The sequence below is a fragment of the Rutidosis leptorrhynchoides genome, chromosome 5 (assembly GCF_046630445.1).
Source record: "Rutidosis leptorrhynchoides isolate AG116_Rl617_1_P2 chromosome 5, CSIRO_AGI_Rlap_v1, whole genome shotgun sequence".
Classification (NCBI taxonomy): domain Eukaryota; kingdom Viridiplantae; phylum Streptophyta; class Magnoliopsida; order Asterales; family Asteraceae; genus Rutidosis; species Rutidosis leptorrhynchoides.
In genome coordinates this window covers 61427960-61454172 of record NC_092337.1, presented here as the reverse complement: position 1 = coordinate 61454172, position 26213 = coordinate 61427960, and the positions used below count along the sequence as shown (strand labels likewise).

At 35.5% G+C, this 26213-nt stretch overlaps 3 protein-coding genes across 3 annotated transcripts; all 3 read right to left on the bottom strand.

Moving 5' to 3' along the window:
* Positions 1–746: 746 nt before the first annotated feature.
* LOC139848673 (uncharacterized) lies at positions 747–1775 on the bottom strand. Its single transcript, XM_071838384.1, has one exon. It carries the CDS (start codon positions 1773–1775, stop codon positions 747–749), a length of 1029 nt encoding a protein of 342 aa, XP_071694485.1.
* Positions 1776–11468: 9693 nt separating this feature from the next.
* LOC139848199 (serpin-ZX-like) lies at positions 11469–13392 on the bottom strand. The gene is made up of 2 exons (XM_071837931.1): positions 12954–13392; positions 11469–12374 (listed from the first exon to the last, which is right to left on the bottom strand). The coding sequence occupies exons 1-2, from the start codon at positions 13338–13340 to the stop codon at positions 11589–11591; spliced, it is 1173 nt and encodes a 390-aa protein (XP_071694032.1). The 5' UTR covers positions 13341–13392; the 3' UTR covers positions 11469–11588.
* A 636-nt stretch (positions 13393–14028) lies between these two features.
* LOC139847783 (ent-kaurene oxidase-like) lies at positions 14029–19057 on the bottom strand. Its single transcript, XM_071837513.1, has 8 exons — positions 18883–19057; positions 18586–18746; positions 17060–17221; positions 16837–16977; positions 15930–16184; positions 15640–15801; positions 15328–15522; positions 14029–14566 (listed from the first exon to the last, which is right to left on the bottom strand). The coding sequence occupies exons 1-8, from the start codon at positions 19004–19006 to the stop codon at positions 14258–14260; spliced, it is 1509 nt and encodes a 502-aa protein (XP_071693614.1). The 5' UTR covers positions 19007–19057; the 3' UTR covers positions 14029–14257.
* Positions 19058–26213: the final 7156 nt, after the last annotated feature.

The window sequence follows — 26213 nt, the reverse complement described above, 5'->3', positions numbered from 1 at the left end:
ATTATATATTATATTATATTTATATACATAGTTAACTTGTAATTTTTAGTCCATTGCGTCGAGCGTTGAGAGTTGACTCATGTCCCGGTTCCGGATTTTCGAACGTCCTTGCGTACAATTTAATATCTTGTACTTTGCGTTTTGAATCTTGTACTCTTGTAATTTCGAGACGTTTCTTATCAATAATTGGAACCTCTTTGATTGTATTTTGTACTTTTGAGCTTTTTGGTCGTTTGTGTCTTCAATTCGTCGAATCTGTCTTTTGTCTTCACCTTTTAATATTTAAACGAATATCACTTGTAAATAGAACAATTGCAACTAAAAGCTTGTCTTTCTTGGGGAATAATGCTATGAAATATATGTTCGTTTTTAGCATTATCACTAAGCTGATCAAAGCAATGTTCATACATGATATCGCATGCGCTGCCACCATCCAAGTACACTCGGTGTACCTCTCTCTCGAAGATTCGCCCATTGATTGTGACAGGTTTGTCGGAGGGAGTGATCGTGTGAAGTGCTGGGAAAGAGATCTCTTCCCAATCTATTACTCCGCTCTTTCTTTCCCTCTTGTAGGTTCTTGGCTTCTTAACTGCGAAGCATTCTGTGACCGTAAGTATGGCGTTGTCCATATTCGGTTTCTTCTCTTTGGTTCTGGGCTCTTGCTTCGGTGCCTTCGGGTTGCGAATGCCCTTTACTAAATATGTTAGTTTCCCAGATCTGACTGCCTCTTCGATAGCTTGCCTTAACTATATGCAGTCGTCCATTTCATGGCCGAAATCATTATGAAAGTCACAAAATTTACTTGTGTCTCTCATTTTTCCTTTACTATTTAGCTTCGGTGGAGTTTTTAAGGCTTGGGCGGCCTTTTCGGTAGCTAGAATTTCTTTAGGTGACTTTACCAGTGTTCCGAGGATACCAGGGGTGTTTTCTCTTCTATAAGGGGAGAACTTATTTCGCTCGTTTCTTCTTCCGGACTTCTCTTCACGGTGACTTGGTTTTTCTTTTCGCTTGAAGCCTTGAGTTTCTTCGTACACGAAGCTATTCGCGGTGTCTTTCGCGTCAAGCCAAACGTATGCTTTGTCTAGCAATGCTTCGTAAGTGTCAGGGAGATCCCGACTGAGATGTTCCAGCAATGCTTGGGTACCGCAACCGTATAAGAGTCCCAAGATCCTTTGTGACTCAGGGAGTCCTGGGATCTGCTGGGTTTCGTCCGTATATCGAACGAGAAATGCCCTCGAAGCTTCACCATCTTTTTGTTTGATACTGTGGGCAGCGACGTGATTCTTCTTGTGTTTCTTTTGCTGGCTAAACTTCGACCTAAAAAGTCGTTTAAGGTCCTCGAAGCTGGAGACGGAATCTTTTGCTAAAGAGTCGAACCAGATCCTTGCATCACTTTTGCACACGTATGAGAATGCGTGACAAGCCACAGCTGTATCCCATCTTGACATTCGAGCCGCACCTTCGAAGATATTTATAAAATCATCGGGGTCATCTTTTCCTTCGTAATACCCCAGGTGGGATGGTATCTTCATTCCGATGGGTAGCGGGTGGTTTTGTATTAGAGATACGAAAGGAGTTTTCTGACTCTTCCAAGGTTGGTCTAAATATCCACCAGCATTTCTGCTAGCTCCGTGGTGGAGGTTGTTCGCCGCGGAGGTACCTCCGATGTACGTACCTTGGAAAGGCAAACTGACCCACGGATTACTTCCGCTCCATAATTGTGACCCTGGGGGCAATGAAGCGCTCGGCTGAGTTACCAGGGGAATGATTCCCATAGTTGGTAAGATAGTGTTGGCGTTGGGTATGTTCTGTGGAGCAACAGGGAATGGGCTCCCGAAGGTATACTACTGCGTAATTGGTCCTCCTGAGTGGCTCAGAGGGACACTGGTGGTCATTGAATGAGTCGGTTGTGAAGGTATCGGCTGGAGAGTGATACTCGGAGGGGCTGCCAGTTGTAAGATCTGAGGCTGGCTGGTAAGAGGGAGACTTCTTGCTGGCCTGGCCTCCATTTCCATTTCTTCGTCGACATCATCGCTGTCATACGTCAGTGTTCGCCGACTGTGTAACTGCCCTTCTTCTCGCAACTTTTTGATAACAGCGCATATGTTATCATAGTTGTTGAGTATGAGGGTTTTATCGATTAGCGGTGGTGGTTCGGAATCATTCCGGTTTGTAGTTATTGGCATAGCAGGAGTTATAGGTGTCCGTGTTCCGGTTTCAGGTTGATCTACCTCAGATGGTAGAGAGAAACCGGGTGGTGGATGATCAGATTCCACCATGGTCTTGCATTTTTCAAACAAAGTAAGTATTGAAGTGGTGTCCCACGGATGACGCCAATTGTTTGTACAATTCTTGGCACACCTTGTTAGCTGAACAAGGAAGTTGGGATCTGATCACTAAATGGATGATATGGGGTGATATGATGGTAGATGTATGCTTGTTAGTGATTCCCCGAAGGTAGTACGAAGGTATCGTACTTTACGCCACCAAGATACGGAGGTAACTCATTGGGAGTGTTTGTGTATGAGTGATTATGATTGAGTGTGTATCTCTTGTCCAGGGATCATGCTCCCTTTATATAGAGTTAGATAATAGCCTTGTCATCAGTTTTCTAGGTAGATTCAGTCTTCGAGGTAATCTCTGATGAGACAAAGGGGACTTTCCCTTCGGATGACTGTAATCTCTGGTGGTCCAAGAAAGTTAGCCTGCAGCATTCCTCTTTTGTCATTTGGATGTTAGTGGTAACGAGTTTGGTCAACCCGTTAACTCCTCTCCCTCAGTCTAGGTGATCTCGTGACCTTAGGAGAGGTCCCTGTCCATTGGTAACTGTGATCCCTTCGTCAATACTTTCCTTCGTTACGATTGCTTCGTATGACGAAAGTGGATTTGTACCAACTCTGAATATTGGGATTCTTATTTAATGGCATTCTTCTTCTGTCCTTTGAGCGCCATTATTTGATTTCAAGGATATCCCGCCTTTAGTTTGTATTTGACATATGCGTTCTTGTGATCCAACCTTATGTCATCTATCATCGTTAGGCGTTGTAACACCCAAATATTTATGGTACAAAGAGTTATAATGATGTACGTATAGTGGGTAAAGCGTAGTTTAAATTTAAAAGCTGACTGTCTGTTCTGAGCTTAGTGTGCGCCGCGCACCTTTAAGAGTGCGCTCAGCGCACTCACATGACGACAGTTTTCTGGCTTTTTCTTTTTGAATTAAATGATGGGCATTTTGGTCATTTCACTTGGGGCCGGTTTGGAGCCTTCAAAGCTGATCCATTGATCATCTTATCCTCATTTCTACACCACAAACACTCTCATCTTCAACCCTAGAGAGAGAAGAGGTTTTAGAGAGAGGAAGCTTCATTTGGGGAAGAAGGAGTTGGATTCTCACCAAAGCTCGGGTTTTAAAGTTGTTTATCTCGTTCACGGCTACGTTGTGGTAGTTTTGGTAAGTTCAAACTCCGAATTTCATTGTTTGATCTTGATATTGAAGTTAGGGTTTGAACTTAAATTGTAAGGAAACCCATTTAAACTCTTGAAGTGAGTGTATTGATGCTAGTAATCGGGTTATTGTTGTTGTTGGTGGATTTTAGGTTGGTGAACAAATTGGCCATGATTAGGACTTGTATTTGGGTTTAATCACTATGATTAGTGATTATGGAAGTGTTAGAACAGATTTTGTGTATTTGAAAGACTAATTTTGGAAATGAGTCAAAATTAGGATTTTGGGTGATTTTGAGAATGATAAGTGTTCAACACTTATGATTGGGTTCATTTAGCATATTAAAACCATTTTCACTTGTGTTAGTGATTATTGGTTAGTTTGGGCGCGTTTGTGTTTGGAAGTGCAATTGGTCGAAATTGCACTAAGTGTCGAATTGAGTTGGTTTGTAAATCCACTCTAAGTGTGTCGTTGTATTTGTGATAATGGAATAGGTACATTCCATCGACGAGTTGCGGATTATTCGGTAGCATTTCATCAAGGAGAGTGGAATGATTATACATGTGTGTATATAATGTATTTACTTGTACGAGATTCGATGTGGGTTTTAAGTTCGGGCGATCGATACGACATCGGGTTAATATATGATATGGGCTTAAAGTTCGGGCGATCGATACCATATCATTATGTGTGGGCATAAAGTGTGGGTTTTAATTTCGGGAGATCGATACCACATTTTGCGTGACGGGTGGGTTTAAAGTTCGGGCGATCGATACCACTCCGGGGTTAGTGTTATAATGCGTTGTGCGCTAATGGTTGTTGGGAACACCGATGGGAAATTCGAAGTACCATTCCCTTGTACTATTGGTTAACCATGGTTATGTATTTGTAGTGTGGCATTTTATATTATTCGAGTTATATATGCTATTGTTTGTGCTAGCTTGTGGTCTTGGAGATTTAGCGTTATACCTTGCGTTGGTATGTCATTTAAATTGCTAGCGTGTATGAGGTAATTGTGTATGTGATTGCAAGTAAGTAGGTTATACATGTATGTGTATAATTATTGCATTCACTAAGCGTTAGCTTACCCTCTCGTTGTTTACCTTTTTAGGATCCGGCTTGGATAAGGGCAAAGGTATTCGCTTGGATTAGTGGCTCTCGGAGGTTTTAGCTTTTTGGAAGTTCGACCAAGATTTGGGTAGTTTAACCCCAAACACCATGCTCTAGTAACGTTTGGCAATTAAACTTTTTGTGGTCGAAACTCGTATTTCGTACTTAATGGTATTTTGGGCATATGTGAGCCCCGCGATGTAAAACTCGTTTTATCATTGATTCGTGCTAGTTTTACTTATACTAATATGATGTGAAAAGCATTTCGTCTAAAAATGATGGGAAGTGTTAGATATTTTTACGAAAATGGAACATGTTGGACAGCGGGCTGCCAGGCCCTGTGCGCGCCGGGCACACCTACGGGCAGGATGCTTCGAATTTTTTTTTATTTTGCAGTTTTGGTTGGTTAACGGGCTGGGTCGTTACAGGCGTGATACCTTCGTTAGTGTAGCTTTGTGTGTCTTGACGGGGGGATACACTATCACTAAACATTCCCCGTAGTTGGAGCGTTAGAAGTACGAACGCACAAACTTAAGTGAAACTCATCAAATAAAGTTGTGGGGAGGCCTTATAAATATATCTGCAATAGCGAGACGGGATGTGCAAAACTCGAACCTCACCTTTAACCACAAAATCCGGTACAAAAATAATGCCAATCTCTATGTGTTTGCTTCGTATATGTTGAACCGGATTAAACGAGAGATAAACAACATGGCATTATCAAAGTAGATAAGTGTGGCCGAGAAGAGTGTTGTATATAGGGTATAAGGAATGTCCGGATAAACATTTGAATCGTGTAAACACTTTTCTAATAAAGTATTCCGACCCTATATAAATATATTGCCTTAGGATTACACGAAATCTTTCTTGAGATAAGACAAAGGCACAACTCCATTTGTATATTGTTAGTGTTCATCTTTTCATCATCTAAAATTTGAGACAAGTACTCTCTATTTATAGCAGAAAGGTTACAACTTTCGGTAAAAAGTACCATGAATGGTCACATCTATTGACTAAAATGTAACACAGTATTTCATTAAAAGTTACACAATTTTATGAATAATGACACATATTCATGAAGAGTTGTGTCTTTGGCAAAAAGACACCAACAAATCAACATAACCTTTCACTTGGACTAATCAAGCTGACTTATACAAGTGTGCACTCTGCACTCTCCTAACTTGAAGTTTAACTCAAAACCCCCTTGTCTCAAGTAAACCACCTTATCACACAAAATGACCGATGACACTAAAATCACCAACAAAGAGTGGGTAGTGAAGCTCTTGTAACAGGTTGTGAATCTAACAATAGTAGCAAGAGTGTTGGAAATCCCACAATATTCAGCTTTAGCACTGGAGCGGGAGAGAGTATGAGTTTGCAGCGAGATGGTAGGCTTGGTGGAAGGCTGAAGAAGAGTGTGAGAGTGTTAGGGGATGGGTCAAAAAAATCATATGATGGTGGTTTTGGTTGGTGTCATGGAGCCGTTGGGATCGATCATTGAATGTGACATGATGAGAAATAATGATCTTGTTGGTGGCAAAATAATGATCTTGTTGGTGGCAAGCTCGAGACATTGATAACCACAATGATTAAATGTATATTTGAAGAAGATGCAAAGAGTGAAACGAGGAGAAAGTTTATTAGTGGTGTTGAGGTAGAAAAACAGAGGCACCCATACGAAGAGTAGATAAGTTATGTTAGAATTTGTAGAGACAAGTGTGTGGTATTTCGTTAACGTATGAAAGAATAATATTTAAAAGGTAGGTGTCTACGTGAAGAGCTTCAACCCAAAAGGTAGGCGGAAGGCATGTTTGAAACATAAAGTGTGCAGATAAGGTTGTTAATGGTTTGTATCATTCTTCCGGTTTCCAATTTTTTCTAGAGTTTGGGGCACGAGAATTAAATTTAGATACCATTTGTTAGAGATAATTAGTGAATGGAGTTGTTGTAAAATTTTAACACCGTGGTAACATTGAAAAACTTTAATTTCGCAGTCAAATTATGTTTTAACAAGTGTAAGAAATTGAATAAATGAAACGACCCGACTTTTTCGACTTGCTTTTGTGCTTTGTGCTTTCACGAAACTGCGTATATGTGCGTACTGAGTAAGTTTATGCTCTGGGATCTTATTTAATGATTAATTACTTTCATTAATACCTTACAACGTGCTATTAAGTGTGTAATCACTTAACTTGATCCCCGAAAGCTTTTACGACCGTTGGTGTCACTTGACGTTTGAAACGAGCTATGTATTTCGGTACACGTTTAACTTTGGTCATAATTGGAATATTACTACTACGAAACACTAATTGTTATTTTATAATAACAATTACTTGGGTTTTTGGATGCTTAATTACGCTTAGTAATTTACTAAAGCACACAAGTTAGTCTTGTTGGACTTTCTACCTTGTTGGACTTTAGCCCACTCTACACTAGCTAGCGAACTATTTAATTAGCCCAATTATATTAATTTAGTGACCCATATTAATGAAAGATAAATGCCCATTTATTAGAGGGAACATACTAGCATTTTTGTTAAGCATTATCTTTAATGTTGCATGAGATCCTAACATAAGCACCAACTTTAGACAACCATCAACCAAAAAGCAAAAAGTTGTCCCCCCTTGTCTCCCCCCAATCCCACGGCCATACCACCCCTCCCAGCTCCTCACCACCTATAAATACAAGCCTTATTTCACCCATTCTACACTTGATCTCATTTGCAATTTACACACACTTACTCTCTAATTCTCTCTCTAGTCTTTCTCACTCTAAAAAGTGTAAGTTTTAAATTTTCTTCTTCATTTTTTCTTCTTCATAAAGTCGACATCATCATCATCATTTTATGGATCTAGCTTTTAGCTTTTGATCTTGTTATATCTTGTAGATTCAAACTTGGGTTTGGATCCTTCAAGAACATGGAAGATTCAAGCTTTCTAGCTTTGAATCTTCACTTATTTTGTAGATCTAAATCTTTTTAGCTTTAATCTTGTTATTTTGTTATAAAGATTCAAACTTTTATTTGTAATCTTCATGTATCTTAAAGATCCAAGCTTTATGCTTCAAGATCTTCAAGAACACTAAAGATCCAAGCTTTTTAGCTTAGGATTTCATTATTATGTTAAAGATCTTAGCTTTTTAGCTTATGGTCTCATTACTTTCATTATTTTGTTAAAGATCTTAGCTTTCTAGCTTATGGTCCCATTAATCTTAATCTTGTAAAGATCCAAGCTTTCTAGCTTAGGGTTTTCTTAATACTTGAGATCTAAATTTTTATTGTAGATCTCACTTACTTGGAACCTTTTTGTGTTTGTTGTGATGATAAAGATCAAGTCTTCATCATCACATATGATATAGATGCATGAACTTGTGTAAAATGGACAAAGGTTGAAGTTTTATTGAATTCATGCAATAAAGAGGCAATCTTGATGTTCAAAACTTGTAGAATGATAGATTTTACTTTTAGTTGTGTGTTGATGGTTGAACCTTGGTCAAAGTGATGCTAAAACATCAAAGAGTTGTACACTTGAAGCTTACAAGCATCAAGGATGAGAATCGTGATGAGCATCAAGCACCAAGAACCTCACCGGAGCACTTGTTAGCTGTTTTTCAGGGTCTCATCAGACTCTTGGGCTTCTGGAAAACTTATTTTCAGATAGTTCGTTTCGATTAGATGACTTTTTGTTTAGGCCTTGACTTAATCCGATTTACGGTTTAGGATTTATGGCCTTCCGAAAGTCACTACGCCCTTGTAACATTGTGCTAAAATTTCGGACCTACTCGCACTTAAACCGTCGCCACGGTCAAATGAAGACGAGTTAGGTTCGGAAAATTGGTCAGCGGTTAGAGGACTCACATACGGAGCCATATCCACTGACTACGCGTCTTTTCTATTTGTATAGATGTCGTAATAGCTGTCCGAAGTTAGCCTTTTGTTTCGATCTCTATTCTTGTTAAACTTACCTTAGTATTGATGAATGATGATGATAATGATGATGTCGATGATGACACTTAAACTTAATTTATTCACTTTTAACCTTTTGGGACAACATACTGACCTAGTGACTTTTGACTTAGGTTGACGACCTTTCGGACCGACTTACTACCTGCATACGTTTCGTATCGACTTTTACTGCTTATTCACTGTGAGTTATAGCTTCCCTTTTTCTACTTAACTATTTTTGGGATTGAGAACACATGCGCTTTTTATGCTTTACTTACTTGATACGAGAACTTAAACTTTACATATGTGTGGGTTATATAACGGCATAAACTTTCCCCTTAGCACGGTAACGTTTAATCATTGGTTTTGAACCGGTGAACGCGAATATTAGATATGGATCCATAGGGTTTGACATCCCCACTCTGGATAGTCGCGCTAGCATTTAACGGGTGTTTGATACTTCAAGGACATACACACTCACCAAGTGTACTTTTAGGGGGTATTACTATTACGTTAAGTTAGTTACCGGGTGTCCACGGATAAGCATATACTTTATCATACTGTTTTGAAACGCTGGTTGAAGCACTGAAATCTCGTGGTCTACATTACTTTACTGATTACAAACTATAGCTCACCAACATTCGTGTTGACTTTTAAGCGTGTATTTCTCAGGTGCTTAGACGATGTTGCTTTCGCTGTTAGACTTGCTGTCTTGGTGTTATAGACTTGCTGTTATGGACCTGCTGTGTTAGATTTCCGCTGCATTACTTAGAGATGTTTCAATCATAGAACTTTTATCTTGCATTCATAACTTATGTTATTTTCAAATAATGACTTTGTAACGACCTTTGTGTCACGTTATCTTTCGTAAACGCTATCTTTTTATGAATGCAAAACTGGTTTTCAAACAGCATGTAGTATTTGACCGTGTAAAGATTCTGTTGTTGACGAATCGTACACGATGGTTTTGTACGGGGCGTCACAATAAACTTATTAAAAGCACCATATTTATTACGTAAAGGATAAAGAAAAATAGTCTAAGATAATAACATAATATTTCAATCCGCTAAGACTCGGAAGTGGAGAAATCCACAAGTTCAAGTGAACAATTTCAAATAAAGAATTAACTCTAGAATTCGAAAAAGAAAATAGAAGTCTCGCATGGTTGTCATGTTGGCAAGCGTGGCAAAATAAGGGATACTTCGTTATATGACAAAATATAGCATTATTAAAATTAAGACGACAGAAAATGTCACTATCTGAACAACTGAGACGTTAATGCTTGGTTGTTAAAGAAGTAGTGATGAGAGACAGATGAGTAGGCTGCGAGATTGTTGGGGTGACACGACATTGATCCTTCGTGCTGTCACATCGGATGAGAAGGTGACGAGTCAAATAATCTTTCACAGAATAATCAAATTTGTTAAATTCAATGGAAATTTGATTGTCATGAGTATGTTGACGAACATAAATAAGGTTTTTGATTGTCATGAGTATGTTGACGAACATAAATAAGGTTTTTGACTAAGATATTATTAAGGTGAAGAGAGCGATGTGGGGTAGGCAACATGCTATGTTCAGTGTTGACGATTAGAATTGAATTCTCGTCACCAACAGAAACATAATGATACATACGATGATTACGAATATTACTCGGATTATTAATGTTAAAAGTAAGATGAGAAGATATGCATATGTCCATGTTTCGACGGGTGGAACCACAGTTCAACTCCATCGGGTAAGGCCTATTGTAATAAGCTTGGGCCTCAAAGTGGCTGACTGGACTGGACTGAATTAACTATGCTAGCCTGTTGTGTGATTGTTGAAGGATGTGTTAGATTTACTGAAGAGTGGGCCTATAACATTGTTGTTGCTTCTGCGGTCGTTTTTACCTGGTTGTTTCTCGATTTATAACTTGTAAACATGATCATCGTTAGGTGAGGCCCGGAGGGGGAACAACTCGATTGACCGCTCAGGGAGGGGGAACAACCCGATCGACCGCTCAGGGCTTTAAGGGCCAATCAATTATATATATATAACATAAAAACTAGATCGACCGCTCAGGGAGGGGGAACAACCCGATCGACCGCTCAGGGCTTTAAGGGCCAATCAATTATATATATATATATATATATATATATATATATATATATATATATATATATATATATATATATATATATATATATAATTGATTGGCCCTTAAAGCCCTGAGCGGTCGATCGGGTTGTTCCCCCTCCCTGAGCGGTCGATCTAGTTTTTATGTTATATATATATATATATATATATATATATATATATATATATATATATATATATATATATATATAACATAAAAACTAGGAAAACGCAACTGAAGCAGCAAAGGCAAAGCACAATATGCCTAAAAACAACAACAAAAGACCCTGGAAAAAAAGAAATCAAAGTCCACTAGCACTCTAGCAAGACCCAAAGGACTTTTTATTTTTTTTTGAAAAACTTCTAATATTCGTTAGGGTCTAAGAGCTTTTTTTTTTCTACTCGTCTGACGTACTTAAATTCTCAGAATTAGCCTTGATCACTATGGTTAACTAAAGATAACATTGTTATTTGGTTAATTATAATCATTCTTAATTATATAATCGGTCATGTCATCTAAGGAAGATGGACTAAATATATAAATCGTCTATTATTAGATTTAATAAAAACTCTGGTGAACTAATGAGTGCCACGCGAATTGAGTGAACCTAAAGTTAATTAAGATTAAGATTAAGATATATAATTAAAATATTAAACAGAAACAGAACTATTAGTAAGTATTAAATGAAAATTAACCGGTTACGAGCACCTACTAATTATTGCGTGTCAGTGTGCCATATGTTGGTCAAAGTTTTTTATTTTTATATTTAGAAACATATGTACACATATTCTTTAGTAGATTATCCTGTTCTGTTTTCTTCACTGTAGGTTGTGAAAACGATTTTCCCTCTCTTAATTGTCTTAACATTCAAAAACTCAACATATGACATCTTTCCCAACTCTACATAAAATAGCTTATTTAGAAACTAAGTACAACTATCATGATACACAAAGATGTCAACAATAGGATCAGTTGATAGTTGGGTCAATTACTTGACCCATAAACAACACAGCTCCACTTGTATCTTCTTTAATCACAAATAAAAAAGGATGATCCGCCACAAAGTCAACCTTATCATAAGTAGGTACAAAGGACCTCGTCCTAATGACGGCTGCAGTGACTGCTGCTGCTTCTGTACCTTCTTCGTTTACCTCCACGAATGATTTATGTTGAATGCTCGAAACATATAACTTTTCATCCGCATAAGAGTTGACCATTTCAGTCAAACCTTCTGTGTTGCTAAAAGGCAACAAGAGGCCTAATTCTTTCAACATATCAGAAGCTTCAAACCTAAATGAGATCTTAAACTTCGGGATCAAAAACTGCCCAACCTCTACTTTTCGGTGTGGAATGTGACGGTCCAAGAAGTCAGATTGCGAGCTGACTTTCTGTATCAAAGATGGAAGGCCGTCTTTTGTATCTGGGAGGAAGATGTACATTGTGAAACGTCGTTTATCATTACCATTTTCATATGGAAGACCCAATACTTTAAAATCATCATATTTGCGTAAGAATTGTTTTTTCTTGCTTGTCATGAAGGGTACTTGAACTTTGCTCCCATCAAGAAGGTGAAAGTCAAAGTCTTTAGTCTTTGACTGGTTAAACTTTTCTCTCCAGGCTCCCTTAAAATAGATTGCATTTGCAAAGATGAGCCTTGTATATTTATCAACCGCATCAACAGGAATGATGTCTTTGATGAGACCATTAGTTTGTTTTTCGGCCCACAAATTCACTTCTTTAGCTACCTCAGCAGCCTTCAATAATCAGACACGGACATAAAACTGTTAACTATATCAAATAGTTATATATGTTTCCAAGTTATTAAAGTCGCTAGTTGGGACAAGCGATTCAAAACCTTGTAGAAATTAATTGGCCAAGCTAGAGACTAGTCGTGCGTTGACCAACTTTGATTTTGACTATATTTTACATGCATTGACCGACTTAAAACTAGTAAATCCTAACGACTAAAACCATTAAATTGGACTTTTGTCAAGCATGGATGTTTCAGTTATTAATTTTTGCCCAACCGAGACTAATCGAGAGTAATCGGCCTGGTCGGGGACAACTTCAAAATCACACTTGACCGAGACTAATCGGCCTGGTCGGGACTTTTACAAGCATGGATGTTTCAAAGTTATTAATTTTTGCTCGGACTTTGAGAAATAAACTCACAAAATTATTAATCCGGTGCTTTATGGATTATTACTAAATTTTACTACTTATTTCAATTTCTATTACTCCGTATTAAAACTCATATAAACATTCTATTCTATTCTATTCTATTCTACCTAATACGAGTAATAAATAAACAATGCAAGTAAAATAGAACTGACCCTGGTTTGGAAATTGACTTGATTACAAGCAGCTTTATGAACAGTTTCCACAACCTGTTTAAAAGAAGGTTTAAGAGAAACAGTTTGCTCAACCCAAACCCCATTTGCAAAAGACAACCGTGGCCCACCAACTGGGCTACCATCTACCATGATCATGGACACAAGCTGTGAAGAAAGAGCATTGAGTTCATCAATGTTTTTTGCTTTCAAAAAAGATAGTAACTGGTCAAGTGTTTGGCCTTTTGAACCTGCTGCGATCAAGTTAAGAACGACATGGATTGAAAGCGGAGAGAAAACAACGTTCGAATTGTGGGATTTGTTCAGCAGGTGATTTGAAAGTGTAATTGAAACATGGGTTTGGTTTTTGATTGATTGTTGAGTGTTCATTTTTGTTGTGGAATTTTAACGAAAGAGATTGATCAAGTATATAATGAGATGGTGTGAGTGATGTTGTGTTGGTGACCCTGGTGCAGTGGGAGACTATATATTTGATGTTTTTTGCAACACTGTTAAGGAACCTGGCTTTGACTAATTTGAGTAATTATATATGTAAGTATACTTCTTCATTAAGATTCATCCGGATGAAATTTCAACATGATTTATATAAGATATTAGTCATCATATCACATTAATATTATTACATCATCAGTATCACCATTAATTTGTTACAATTACAATTATTGTTTTTTTTTTTTTTGTTACAAAAATACTATGAAATTATAGGTATGTGACATTTTGAAATTATAGGTATGTGACATTCATTTCATCAATAGATGAAATGTTCTAACAATATAAATATAGATCAAACCGATTCCGCATCCATTGGAACACAATTCCTAAACTATTGACCTGAAATTGGATGCAAAAACCAAACCTCAACACTATTACAATGATAACTCAACTATGAATGATCATCCATGAAAATAGAACCAAACAACACTTTCTTGCGAGAACTTGACTTTGAACTGAACAAAATCGTAGCCTACAAAAGACTTGCCACCTTATAGGCTGCAGTTTATAGACTCGAAATCTTGAAGAAACTACAACTAAAGGAAAGACTCAACAATATAGGCTGCAGTTTATCGATCAACAGTTTATCGATATCTAATACAACTAAATTAAGAATCCGCATATATGTGACAGAGATGCTGGTAAAACATAAACACACCTGCGCACACGAAAGGATTATTTCATACTTAAATTGCACATTACATTAGAGTCTAAAACCTTGGTACAATTCACAAGGCTAACAATGATATATATTCTTGTGATACACCCCACTAATTAACATCGAATATGGTTCATCACTGTCTGGGCTTAATTAGGACACGCAGTGGATTACGCATCTGTGTGGTTAGCCCGAGGGTATTTATTTCTTCTTGAACATTGTTTTTCAGTTTCCACTCGAACTCTTGCACCATCCTACCAATAGCAATGCAAGAATTTAACATTGCTTGAAGAGAACCGGCACACACCCTTTTTCCGGCTCCAAACGCCATTGTTTTCTGGAAGTCGTTAGTGTCGTATCCAGTCATAAACCTCTCCGGATTCCACTCTTCAGGATTCTCCCACACTTTCTCGTCCATATTACATCCATAAATGTTTACCGCTATCTGCAAAAGATTTTTTATTTGAGTTTAGCTACAAGATACATCTTGTAAGACCACTCCCTATCATGACTAAAAAACACTCCTCTTAAGACTATTCTTAACCCTGACTATGATGTCAGAAGAAAATTGTGCACTTTTTGGTGAAAAAGTGGGTTTTTGACTATGACTGTATTTGAACTTCATTAACCCAAAAGGTCAAATTTTTGTAGGGTGATGTGGTAAAATCTAATTGGAAATTGAGTGGGAAAAATAAATTAAATAAAAAAATATAAATTGTGTAAAATATGATTGGTGGGTGCAAATATCACGCTCAAACTTTCCTCCGTCAATATTCCGACTAACGCTTGTATGCGTCAAAAACTAACGCTGCGTTAGTTTCCGTCAAAAATGCCATGTGGGTTGACGGATGGAAAGTGACGCTCGAATAGGATAGTCTAAGTGCATCAAAACACTATAACTAACGCATAACTAAACACTACATATCAGAACTAAACCCAAACACACAATGTACAAGCACTAAAGCATAAAAAAATAAACAATTTAAGACTTGTGGACCCCACTCCTCTAAAAATCATCCGCCGTACATATGGAGAAGGTGCCATGGTGAAGCTAAGAAGTTGTATGGTGAATGCCATAGGAACAAGTCTAATTGAACTCTTTCAGATGAAAGACAACCCAGCATGACCAATTAATAAGTGTATGGGTCGTTATTACCACCTCTAATAAGATAGTAACTCATAAGTGTAACTTTAAAAGAGCAATACCTCGGTTCCAGCAGGAACATGGTAACCTCCTATTTCTGTATCTTCGTGCACGTATCTTAGCGGAATGATCGGAACAGGGCTGTGCCTTCTTAACGTTTCGTGAAAAATAGCCGAAATGTACGGCACCTGAGACAATTTCTCTTCTGTAATCTTCTCTGGCCCACACACACTTTCAATGTCCCGATACAGACGATCCTGAATTGGTTAAGTACAAGTACGTTTAAGTATCTTAACTTGCAGTGGATAATACTAACGAGCATATTATTCCGTGACAATTTAATTTAATTTTGTTATATAACGAATAATACAAACCTGTAACTTGGGATTCTTACAAAGTTCATACATTGCCCATTCTGTGGTGACCATAGTTGTATCTGATGATTCGATAATTGGTTCCCATAGTGACATAAGCAATTGTTCATCATTCAACGTTTGTGCTTCTGATAACAAGTAATCAATGTAACTGTTCAAGTTCTGTTTTTGAATAATAAGACGAAAGTTAGTTGACGTGATCTTAGCAAAGAATTACAATTAAAAAGAGATCATTATCATAAACTACAACTCTGGTTTATAAAATATGTAATTAAATTAATTAATATTACCTCTCCCGAAGCAATACGTTGTTTATGTTGTTGAATTAGGGCCTTCATCACGGCCTTTCTCCGGATATACATTTGGTTGATTGTGTTCTCGAATTTTTTATTCGGGACCCACTTAAAATACGGGAAAAAATCTCTCCAGTCGACATCAATGGCACCCATCATTGGGTCGACAACTAATACCTGAAAGATCTCGTCTCGTTTCATGGTGATTCCAAGATCGGTCACATATAAGCTTTCCACATCCTTACCCATCGTCTGAAAAAAAAAAAAAAAAGTAATTATGGAAATACATATGCTTTATACTATAATCATCATTCACGTAATTTAAATTCTACATTATTGTAAAAGTTAGCCGAGTCCGCCGACAAGGGAGGACCTAGTATTAATTCAGTGGTAGCACGGGCTACCACTGAACGCGATGCAGTGAAGATTTTTTTTGGGCTTTAAACTAGTGATACCACTAGATAGTGTAAATTTTTTTGAGTGACACCATTGGATGTGTAAATTTTTTTGAGCTTATAACTAGTGACGCTAGTGACTACGATTCCTAGATCCGCCACTGTCCGCCGACGCGTCGGTTTGGAGACTAGTTCGTCCCAAGTCACCTAAAAACGCCTTAAAAGTCGGTCAATGCTAAAAGTCACGTCAAAGTCGGTCTTAGTCGTCCAGATTCGGGGCTGAGTCGGTCAAAGTTGGTCAAAGTAAGTTAAAAAGATATTATACTTTTTAAAATTTAAATTTTGTGTCATATATCTATGTTTGAAATATCAATGTATTATGTTGGTCAACGTTGGTCAACGCCCGAGTCCTCCCCGTCTCGTCGCCGATTTGACCGACTCGTCTCTTCAAGGTCCAGACCGACTCGTGCCCGACTCGCAAATTTTAAAACCTTTATATGCAAACTCACTTGTCTTAATGCTAATCCAAAAAGCTCGGACTGGAATATTTTTCTTAGATCCACTTCTTCGTTAGGAGTTTTTTCAACGCAGGCGTGCAGTTGGTTTGTCAAATTCTCAATCACAGTGTCTCTATGGACACGGTGCTTCTTCTGAAATAAACAATGGCGAGTAGTTAATACATAACGAGTGTATCAAACATGTAGTACAACCACACGTGTTTTCATCACAAACCTGAGCATTTGGTCCCAAAACAGCAGTGAGTATATTGCGTTTGACCATCCTATGATAGTCGTCGTAATCACTCATAGCGACCATGGTTTTATTGGAAGTTAGGATTTCTAATGCCTTAGATAGCTTTCTGGTTGATATCGACGAAAATCGGGTTACCATTGCCTATGGAAAATGCATTAATAAGGTCAATCTTAGCTACCAATATGTAAATTTAAACAGAATGAAACAGTTTTAGTAATCAAATGACTTGTGTATGTAAGTGTACCAGTATTGTGTTGCATAATACAAATCTTTATATTATATATTATAAATATAAATATTAAATATACATATTAAAAAGAATAAACAAAAAATGTTTTCATAAGTTGATGTCAGATTAGAGAAGGTATGTAAGGTTTATAAAACGAACTAGTAACATGTAATGGGGAAAAGGGAATAAAACTAAGGGACTAACTTGAAAGCATATGTATTAAATTAATATATAGTTTATATATTAGCAGTACACTCAATGCGACCCAAGTGGCTATTATTTGTTAACATAGTCCAAAGAAATGGTTCTTTCTTTAATATATAGTTTATATTTATATTTATATTATATGTATTAGCAATACACTCGATAAGTAATTATAAATGAAGTATTTGTCTTCATATATCCCAGATCAAAAGAATCTTTCTTTACATTATTATCGAATCAACAAAATCCTAATCCTATCCTAATAATATAATAATAATCAAAATAATTATTAATTAAATCATACAATAATTATTATATTATATTATATAGCATCCAATTATCACGTAAAAGTCGCTTGTCAAGTCTACCTATTAACCAGTGGGATCACGGGACACCGCTAATTTGAAATTTTTTAATAGAAAATGCCTTTCAAATTGTATAGGATAACACTAAATTTAAATGTATGACCCATATAGGTTTTAAATCCATAGTTTTTTTTTTAAATTGTACAAATTCACTATTAAATCTAACTATTCGAACCCAATAAATTTTTCGTAATTATAGTTTTCTAAAGGCAAACTATCACTTTTAGTATTATAATATAACTAGTACTGAAAAAAGTTTCGTGACCCAATTGATTTATAATCCTAGAATCACCGCTGATTGTAGGGACTAATCACTAATTAGCCAAGTCGGAGACTAGTCATAAGTCGACCAACTTTGACTTTTGATAATATTTGACCAAATTTGACCAGTTTTGACCGAATAATACCAACTTTGAACTAATAAATTTAACCGACTAAATTGGACTTTTGGTAATTAAACTGTATAAATTGACCAAGTCAGAGATTAGTCGGGCTACTTTAAAATCCCGACTAGTCGGAGGAGTTTTACAACCATGATTAGCATACATCATAACTTGGACCGCAACTTATTCTACTCCTACAATAATAATAAATGGTAAGAATGATAGATAGAAATCTTTTTGTAGATCCAAAGTCAGACTTCAGTATTATTTTATTTAGGCAGAAAAAAGGAAAAAGTGATTATTATGTTGATGTAAATAACATACCTCTTTAGCAATTTCACTAGAACTAACAACTACCAATGAAGTAGCTCCAGTTTTAATAGAATAAATAGGCCCATAAATATTAGCCCATTTAGTAAATGTCATGTATGGTTTCTTCTCCGTTAATTGCAACAAATTCCCCAACACTGGTACCCCAGGGACCACTGAAACATCAATTCGTAAAATTAGTCATCATTTCATTATCATAAGTTCATAACTATACAAATTATTACTAATTTACTCCGTATTAAATAACATTAGGGTATCCATAATAACATGCATGTGTGTAAAAAGGAGTACCAGGAACAGAGGGGAGGTTATTTGATTGACGGCTGTGATTGGAAGAGTTGCTTCGAAGATACCAGAAGATAATCGCAACGACGACGGCAACCGCCGTGCCGGCGATTGAAATTACGGCGTCCATTTATTTTTAATTTTTTATTTCCGGCAGAAAATGATTGAGATGGAATAGAGAGAGATGAGTCGGAGTGTGGGAGGTATTTAAGTGAGTAAAATTGTTGTTTAGACATTTAACTTTATTTGTGCGTGACATCGATAAAAATATGGGCGGATCTAGGATTGGTAGTCATGTCACCCGTTAAAACTCTCAAAAAATATCTACTAGATGTCTTATTTTAATGGTGTCACTCAAAAAATGTATACTATCCAGTGATGTCATTAGTTAAAAACTTCAAAAAATTTCCACTACATCACGTATTTCAGTGGTGTCCCGTACCACCACTGGGCACTATATACATCCGCCCCTGGATAAAACATTAAGATATTGATTGACAACCAAACATTGTACTTTTATACTCTATGCGTCCATGATTGTCAGTATTCCTTTTCGATCACATTCTAAATTACGTAATTGTTCAATATAAATTCTAGTCCCTCCATAGTAATTTAGTGTACATCCACAATCACTTTGCATAGTTTGTATGTACTATACAACTATGTAACGCATATTGTTTGATGGATGAATGAATAAAGAATCATGGTGAATGTATTATTACTTTAATTTAATAGTCCACGAATAAAAAACTCACGAATTAATAAATGTCATTATCACATTATCTAATTTATTTACTTTAAAGTTTTACTATTTACCTTTTATATACCTTTTTATTACAGGCATAAAATAATACTCTCTCCGTCCCACTACAAGTGTCCACTTACTTTTTCACACAGTTTTAGGAAATCCCACTAACTTCATTTTCCACCAATCAGAATTCTTCTCTCTCCAGAATAACCTCTTCTCATTGGTTGAAATACAAAGTGGACACTTGTAATGGGACATCCCAAAATGGAAATGTGGACACTTTAAGTGGGACGGAGGTAGTAGTATAAAAAAACCTTACTTCATTATTCTTAATTATTTGTAAAATTAGACTATTAATTTGGTATATCCTAAAAAGAAAAATCAGGACTATTAAATTAAGACGGATGGAGTAGAAGAATAAATGTACGTGAGTCCCTCTGGTTGGTCGGTTTTTTTCATGAATGAAAGGTGCTCCAACGCAAGTAGCTAGTGAAAAAGGATTCGACAAAAAATGTGTTTGAAATAAATTAGGTGTCCAATAAAAATAATCAAAATTAAGCCTGTTACCATTCACAAGACGCAAGCCATGGCTCTTACAAATGGCGTATCATTACAAATGGCGTATCAGTGACTACCATTCATTAATAGTTATATTGATTTTGTTTTTTGGTTCAAGGTAGAAATAATATATGCGTATACAATTTTATAAACAAATACCTTCATCATAAATTTATTTTATTCATAATTAATTGTATATATAATACAAAGGAATGTTATATTGCATGACTCAAGAGGGGTTATTGGGGCAATCCTTCTTGTCTTTACTAACACTAACAGCTGGAGAATAATCCACACAACCATTATCATTAAATTATTCATTTAATATTAAATAAAGAAATCACACTTAAATTAATATTATAGTATTTATAGTATATTATAATTATATCATTTAAATCCATAAAAACGCCGTCGACACTACTTTTTATTGCATAAAGGGTATTTTTGTCTTTTCGTACTTTCAGATATTTGTTGATTGAGGTTTATACACTCACGTCTCTCGATCCTTCCATTCACTCTCTTCATCGTTCTCTACCTGTTTCTGGCTATTTGTAGCATCAACAACGCCTCCATCGCCACCAACCATCGTCTCCATCGCTATGATCGTCGGTAGACTTACTCTTGACAGAAATAGTTTGTGTGGAGACCACTAACGGAGTCGATCGTCGTTGCTCCAATCACCATTGTCGTCGCTTCTACTCTCACCTTCAAGTGTTTCACTTACCGTGTGTTTTGTTCCCGAAATGTGTTTGGTGATTTTTTGCTCGCTGTCAGTTGTTCCAGAGTTAGGGTTAGGTTAGGCGATGTTTCCTTCACCACCGCTCTAGGGTTTCGTTGGTTTTGATTCGGCTGATTCGATACACATGTCTTCTTCTTCTTCTTTTTCATACAATTGTTACGGTGAGCGAACGATAAGGTATGTTGAGATTTTTTATTTCTTTAAATTATTAGTAGCTAATTTCTTGATTGTAGTCGATTATACTAACGTTGAATAGTAAAGGATTAGGCATTTGGAAGTTTAAAAGTTTAATAGTTTTTGTATTTGAATGGGATTTTGTAGGTTTGCTGATTTTGGTTAATTGCCGTGAATTGAAGCTCACTTTATGCCATCGTTATAACATGTATATTGTTTTAATACATTTGTACATCTTTTTGGTTCTAACTATTTTTATGTTGTTTTCGTTTTATTTAGTTTTGTAATGTTATTGTTTAAGGTGGCCTATATATCTTCACTTTGGTAATCACTTTTGTCAAGGTATTTAAATTTTGTTGTCTTACCAGTGAAGGGACCCGTTCATATCGATTATAAATGATTCACAATAGTTGGTTACATCGCGAGGTACTTGACCTCTATATGATACATTTTACAAACATTGCATTCGTTTTTAAAAGACAAACTTTCATTACATCGAAAGTTGACTGCATGAATACCATTTCATAATATATCCAACTATAATTGACTTATTAATAATCTTGATGAACTCGACAACTCGAATGCAACGTCTTTTGAAATATGTCATGAATGACTCCAAGTAATATCTCTAAAATGAGCAAATGCACAGCGGAAGATTTCTTTCATACCTGAGAATAAACATGCTTTAAAGTGTCAACCAAAAGGTTGGTGAGTTCATTAGTTTATCAAAAACAATCATTTTCATCATTTTAATAGTCCACAAGATTTCATTTATTCAATAATCATACACTCGCAAGTGTTTAAAATTCATTCATATGGCTTGAACACCTGGTAACCGACATTAACAAGATGCATATAAGAATATCCCCTATCATTCCAGGACATCCATCGGACATGATAAAACAACATCAAAGTACTAAAGCATCCGCTACAACGGATGGGGTTTGTTGGGCCCAATAGATCTATCTTTAGAATTCGCGTCAATTAGTAGACTGATTTACTAATTCTTAGGTTACCAAGCAAAAAAGAGACATATTCGGCTTCGATCATTTAACCATAGAATATAGTTTCGATTACTTGTGTCTATTTCGTAAAGCATTTAAAAAAAATGCATGTATTCTCAGTCCCAAAAATATATATTGCAAAAGCATTTAAAAAGGGAGCAAATGAATAATTATAATACTGTTAATAATGTTAATACTAATAATGTTAATACTAATGTTATTAATAATAATAATGATAATAATTATAATACTTATACATGTGATAATAATAATAATAATCTTTATAACATTAATGATGATGATGATGATAATAATAATAATAATAATAATAATAATAATAATAATAATAATAATAATAATAATAATAATAATAATAATAATAATAATAATATAAGTAATTGTGTATACCCTCAAAGCTTTGTCTAAAACGAATGCTCCAGACGGGACTCGAACTCGTGACCTCCCGCTCACACCACAACACTGAAGACCATGGCTCTATCGCCTATTTTCTGTTTTAATATACGTCTTATATCTATATAACCCGTTACTATCTCGGCCCAACAGATCAAAAATATTTTTGACCCAACAGATTATAATCAGATCATAACTGCCTATATATCAATTAATGGCCCAATAGCATTTAACGTGGGTTTGGGTCTGGCATCGTACATCAGCAGGAGTATTAAAAAAATATACGGTCATCTTCAATTCGTCGTCACACACGCCTAAGCATCATCGAAATCACTATATCTTCATCATTATCACATAAAATCACAAATCATAATCATAACCTTCTCAACTTTCGTGTTTTAACTCCAATCGAAACAGCAAATAATGAAGCAGGAATTTGCGTAATAGCAGCTTGTTTAAGCACAACAGATCAAGACGAATGCAGTAGCAGTTACTTCGAATTTAAATAGAATATACCAGTAGCTACAGCATAAACAGAAACAAGATAAATCGAGCAGTAGGTATGCTTGTTTTGTGGTGGTTTTTGGTATTTCATGGTTGTACAAACAGATCGGAAACAGTAGAAAATTATTGTTATCATCGTCTTCTATCATCATAACCGTATACTTCTTCATAATAGTGAATCATCATGCTTCTTTTTTAAAAAAAAATAATAATCTATCGATCACATACAGCGACTTTAATCTCCACTTATTATTATTAACTCAAGTGGGAACAAAAGGTGGGGTTAGTGTGTATAAAGGTGTTGGCCATCAAGAAGGAGATGTAATTAGTTGAACATATATTATGTCCAAACCGAAAAAAGATATATGTATTCTATAATCTGTATATTTTATTGACAGTGGGGTTGTTGGGTTATTGTTTGTCGACCATTAATAAGAAAACAAGGAAACGCCAAAAACCACCTGTAATTCAACCAATTTGCTCGGTCAAATAATTAGGATGTGTGGTCTATAAACGATTCAATCATTTCTGTTTTTCTTTAATAATCAAATGGAGTATTGTTGCTTAAAGGTTTGTCGACCCAAAAGAAGCAAGAAAGATGGTTTTATATTCGAGTAACAAAGGGTTTTGAAAGGAGAAAAGAATATATATATATATGTTAAGTGATTTATGGTCCTTTTCGTTGACAGCAACAAAGAAAAGAAAAAGGGTAGTGATTCGAGGGTGATGGTTTATTGATCGTGAATGTTCACTAGTAATCAGGACCGAATAGAAGTAGTAGATTATTCAAGGTGTTTTGGTTTTAAATTAACTGAAAAACTGAAGGAATGGTGATCGTGTGGGTTTAGGTTTAAATGAAGGTGGTTAAATGGTTGTGATGAAAGCTTGACAAGAAAAGAAAAAGAAACAGAAAAAGAAACGCAAGAGTGGTGGCGATTTTAGATGATTGTAATGGTTCACGGTGATGGTGTGGGTTCAAAGATGGTGATGGAGATTCCATGATTATAGATGTAGATATATAGTTATATGATTCGTATGTATGTATGTAAAGAAACAGAGTTTATGATAGTTTTGGTTATTTGGTGGTTTGATCGAATAAGAAGAAGAATAAAGAGGAGGAGGATAACAAGTGATGGAAGGTGAGGACTTGGTTTTCGAAATAGTGGTTTTTGTGTTAGTATCAGTCTAATGCAGGTATACATAATATGTATATGTGACTCAGTGAAACGAAGATAGGAGACAAACAAGCACAATAATCATATAATTAATACTGTAAAGGAATCAAAAGCATAGTAATCCTAATTACATCATATACAGTGGTTGATTGATATATGTAACAAATTTTATTGATGTAAGTGTTTGTCAAGAATAAATATATAATTATAATAATTATAATATAAAGTAATACTTATAATAACCAACATAAAATTAAAACGTGCCATCTTAATTATTATCTGCCCACAGTTTAATTTCAAATAGTATATCGTGGTCCATTGATAATCAGGGACGGTTAAAGATCTTCGGAAAAATCTCATATTTTTAAATTAAATGACTTTATTTATTTTGGTCATTATGATATAGAATTCAGTCACTAACTATTAAATTAAAATTACATTAATTATTCACTCCCAACCCTAAGTAAAATAAAAAAAGTTTTAAAATTTAATAACTAGATCCTAAATACATTTTTAGTAAGCCTATAATTTATAAAACTCATTTTCGGATCACCGTTTATTTTAAAATCAAATGAGTTCGCATTAAACTTGTTTAATATACATCGAATGGCGATTGAATGTTACTGTCATTTATTAATTAGATTCGAAATCACCAATTATATTTAATATACTTTATTTATATATATAGATATGTTTTAAATAATAATAATTATCATAATATCATATTTCACAATAACCACATTTAATATTCCAAATTATACTTCCAATTATTATATATATATACACACATATCTATTTACAAATATTTATTCGTGAATCGTCGAGAATGGTCGAAAGTCAATTGAATATATGAAACAGTTCAAAAATTTTGAGACTCAACCTAACAGACTTTTCTTATCGTGTCAAAATCATATAAAGATTAAGTTTAAATTTGGTTGGAAATTTTCGGGTCGTCACAGTACCTACCTGTTAAAGAAATTTCGTCCCGAAATTTGATCGAGGTCGTCATGGCTAACAATAAGAATTCTTTCATGACGTATTTGAGTTGATAAATAAAGTTTTATTACTGTTGAGTAATATGTATAAAACAATTCGATTATGTGAAGAGTACGAGTGAAACTATCACAAAATAATGAAATAGAGAAATAGATATTCATCTTAACTTTTGGCGTTGTCTTGTTTGGATTCCGAAATTCAAGGGACTTAAAGAAAATCTTCGAAATCTAAAAGATCTGATTTTTCAGTATTTAAGGGAATTAGGATCTCTTTACTTAAATGTGGTCATCTGTCTCGATTGTTACGTCTGATTTTTCCTTTATAAATTAAACTCTTTCGTTCCATTATTCTCACCATTCCTATACTTTCTTTCTTAGTTCGTACATCCAAAAGATTGTGAAAATGCTTAATCCAGTTCTAATCCTTGATATTTTCCTAATTATAATTTCGGTCATCCTTCTTTTCAATCTTCCACCAGAAAAATCTGTTTACTTTTGCTATTACCTTGGGGTGATACTATTCTTAATTCTGCCGTGTCTTTATATTGCTATTCGTATTGATATCCATGGTTTGTAACCTCCGTGTTGCTATTGGGCTTTATATTTTCTCTTATATTTTGGAGCTCTTTGCCTTTTTATTCTCCTCTCGACCCCTAGTAAAGCGAGTAATGGTCCGGAATTCGTAAGTATAGAGTTTTGAATGAACTTAATGTTCTAAACAAGAAAGAACGTAATCGCACGATTTGATTTGTCAAATTACCTGAATCACTGAGAACAGAACTATCAAGAATATACTTTCTTGATATGTTCAGAAGTTAAGCAGAATGAAAGAGTTATGTAACATGGCACATGATGACGTTATGATCTGTGAATCATCATGTCCCATTAGAAACTCAGCATGACTTACTGTAATATAATCACGTTGATCAAGTATCATTATATTATACTAACTCATGCTTCAGTTCCCAACACTACTTCAAAAACATTCATATTTTAAATTTGAATTTTTCCGAATTTAGAAACCAAAAT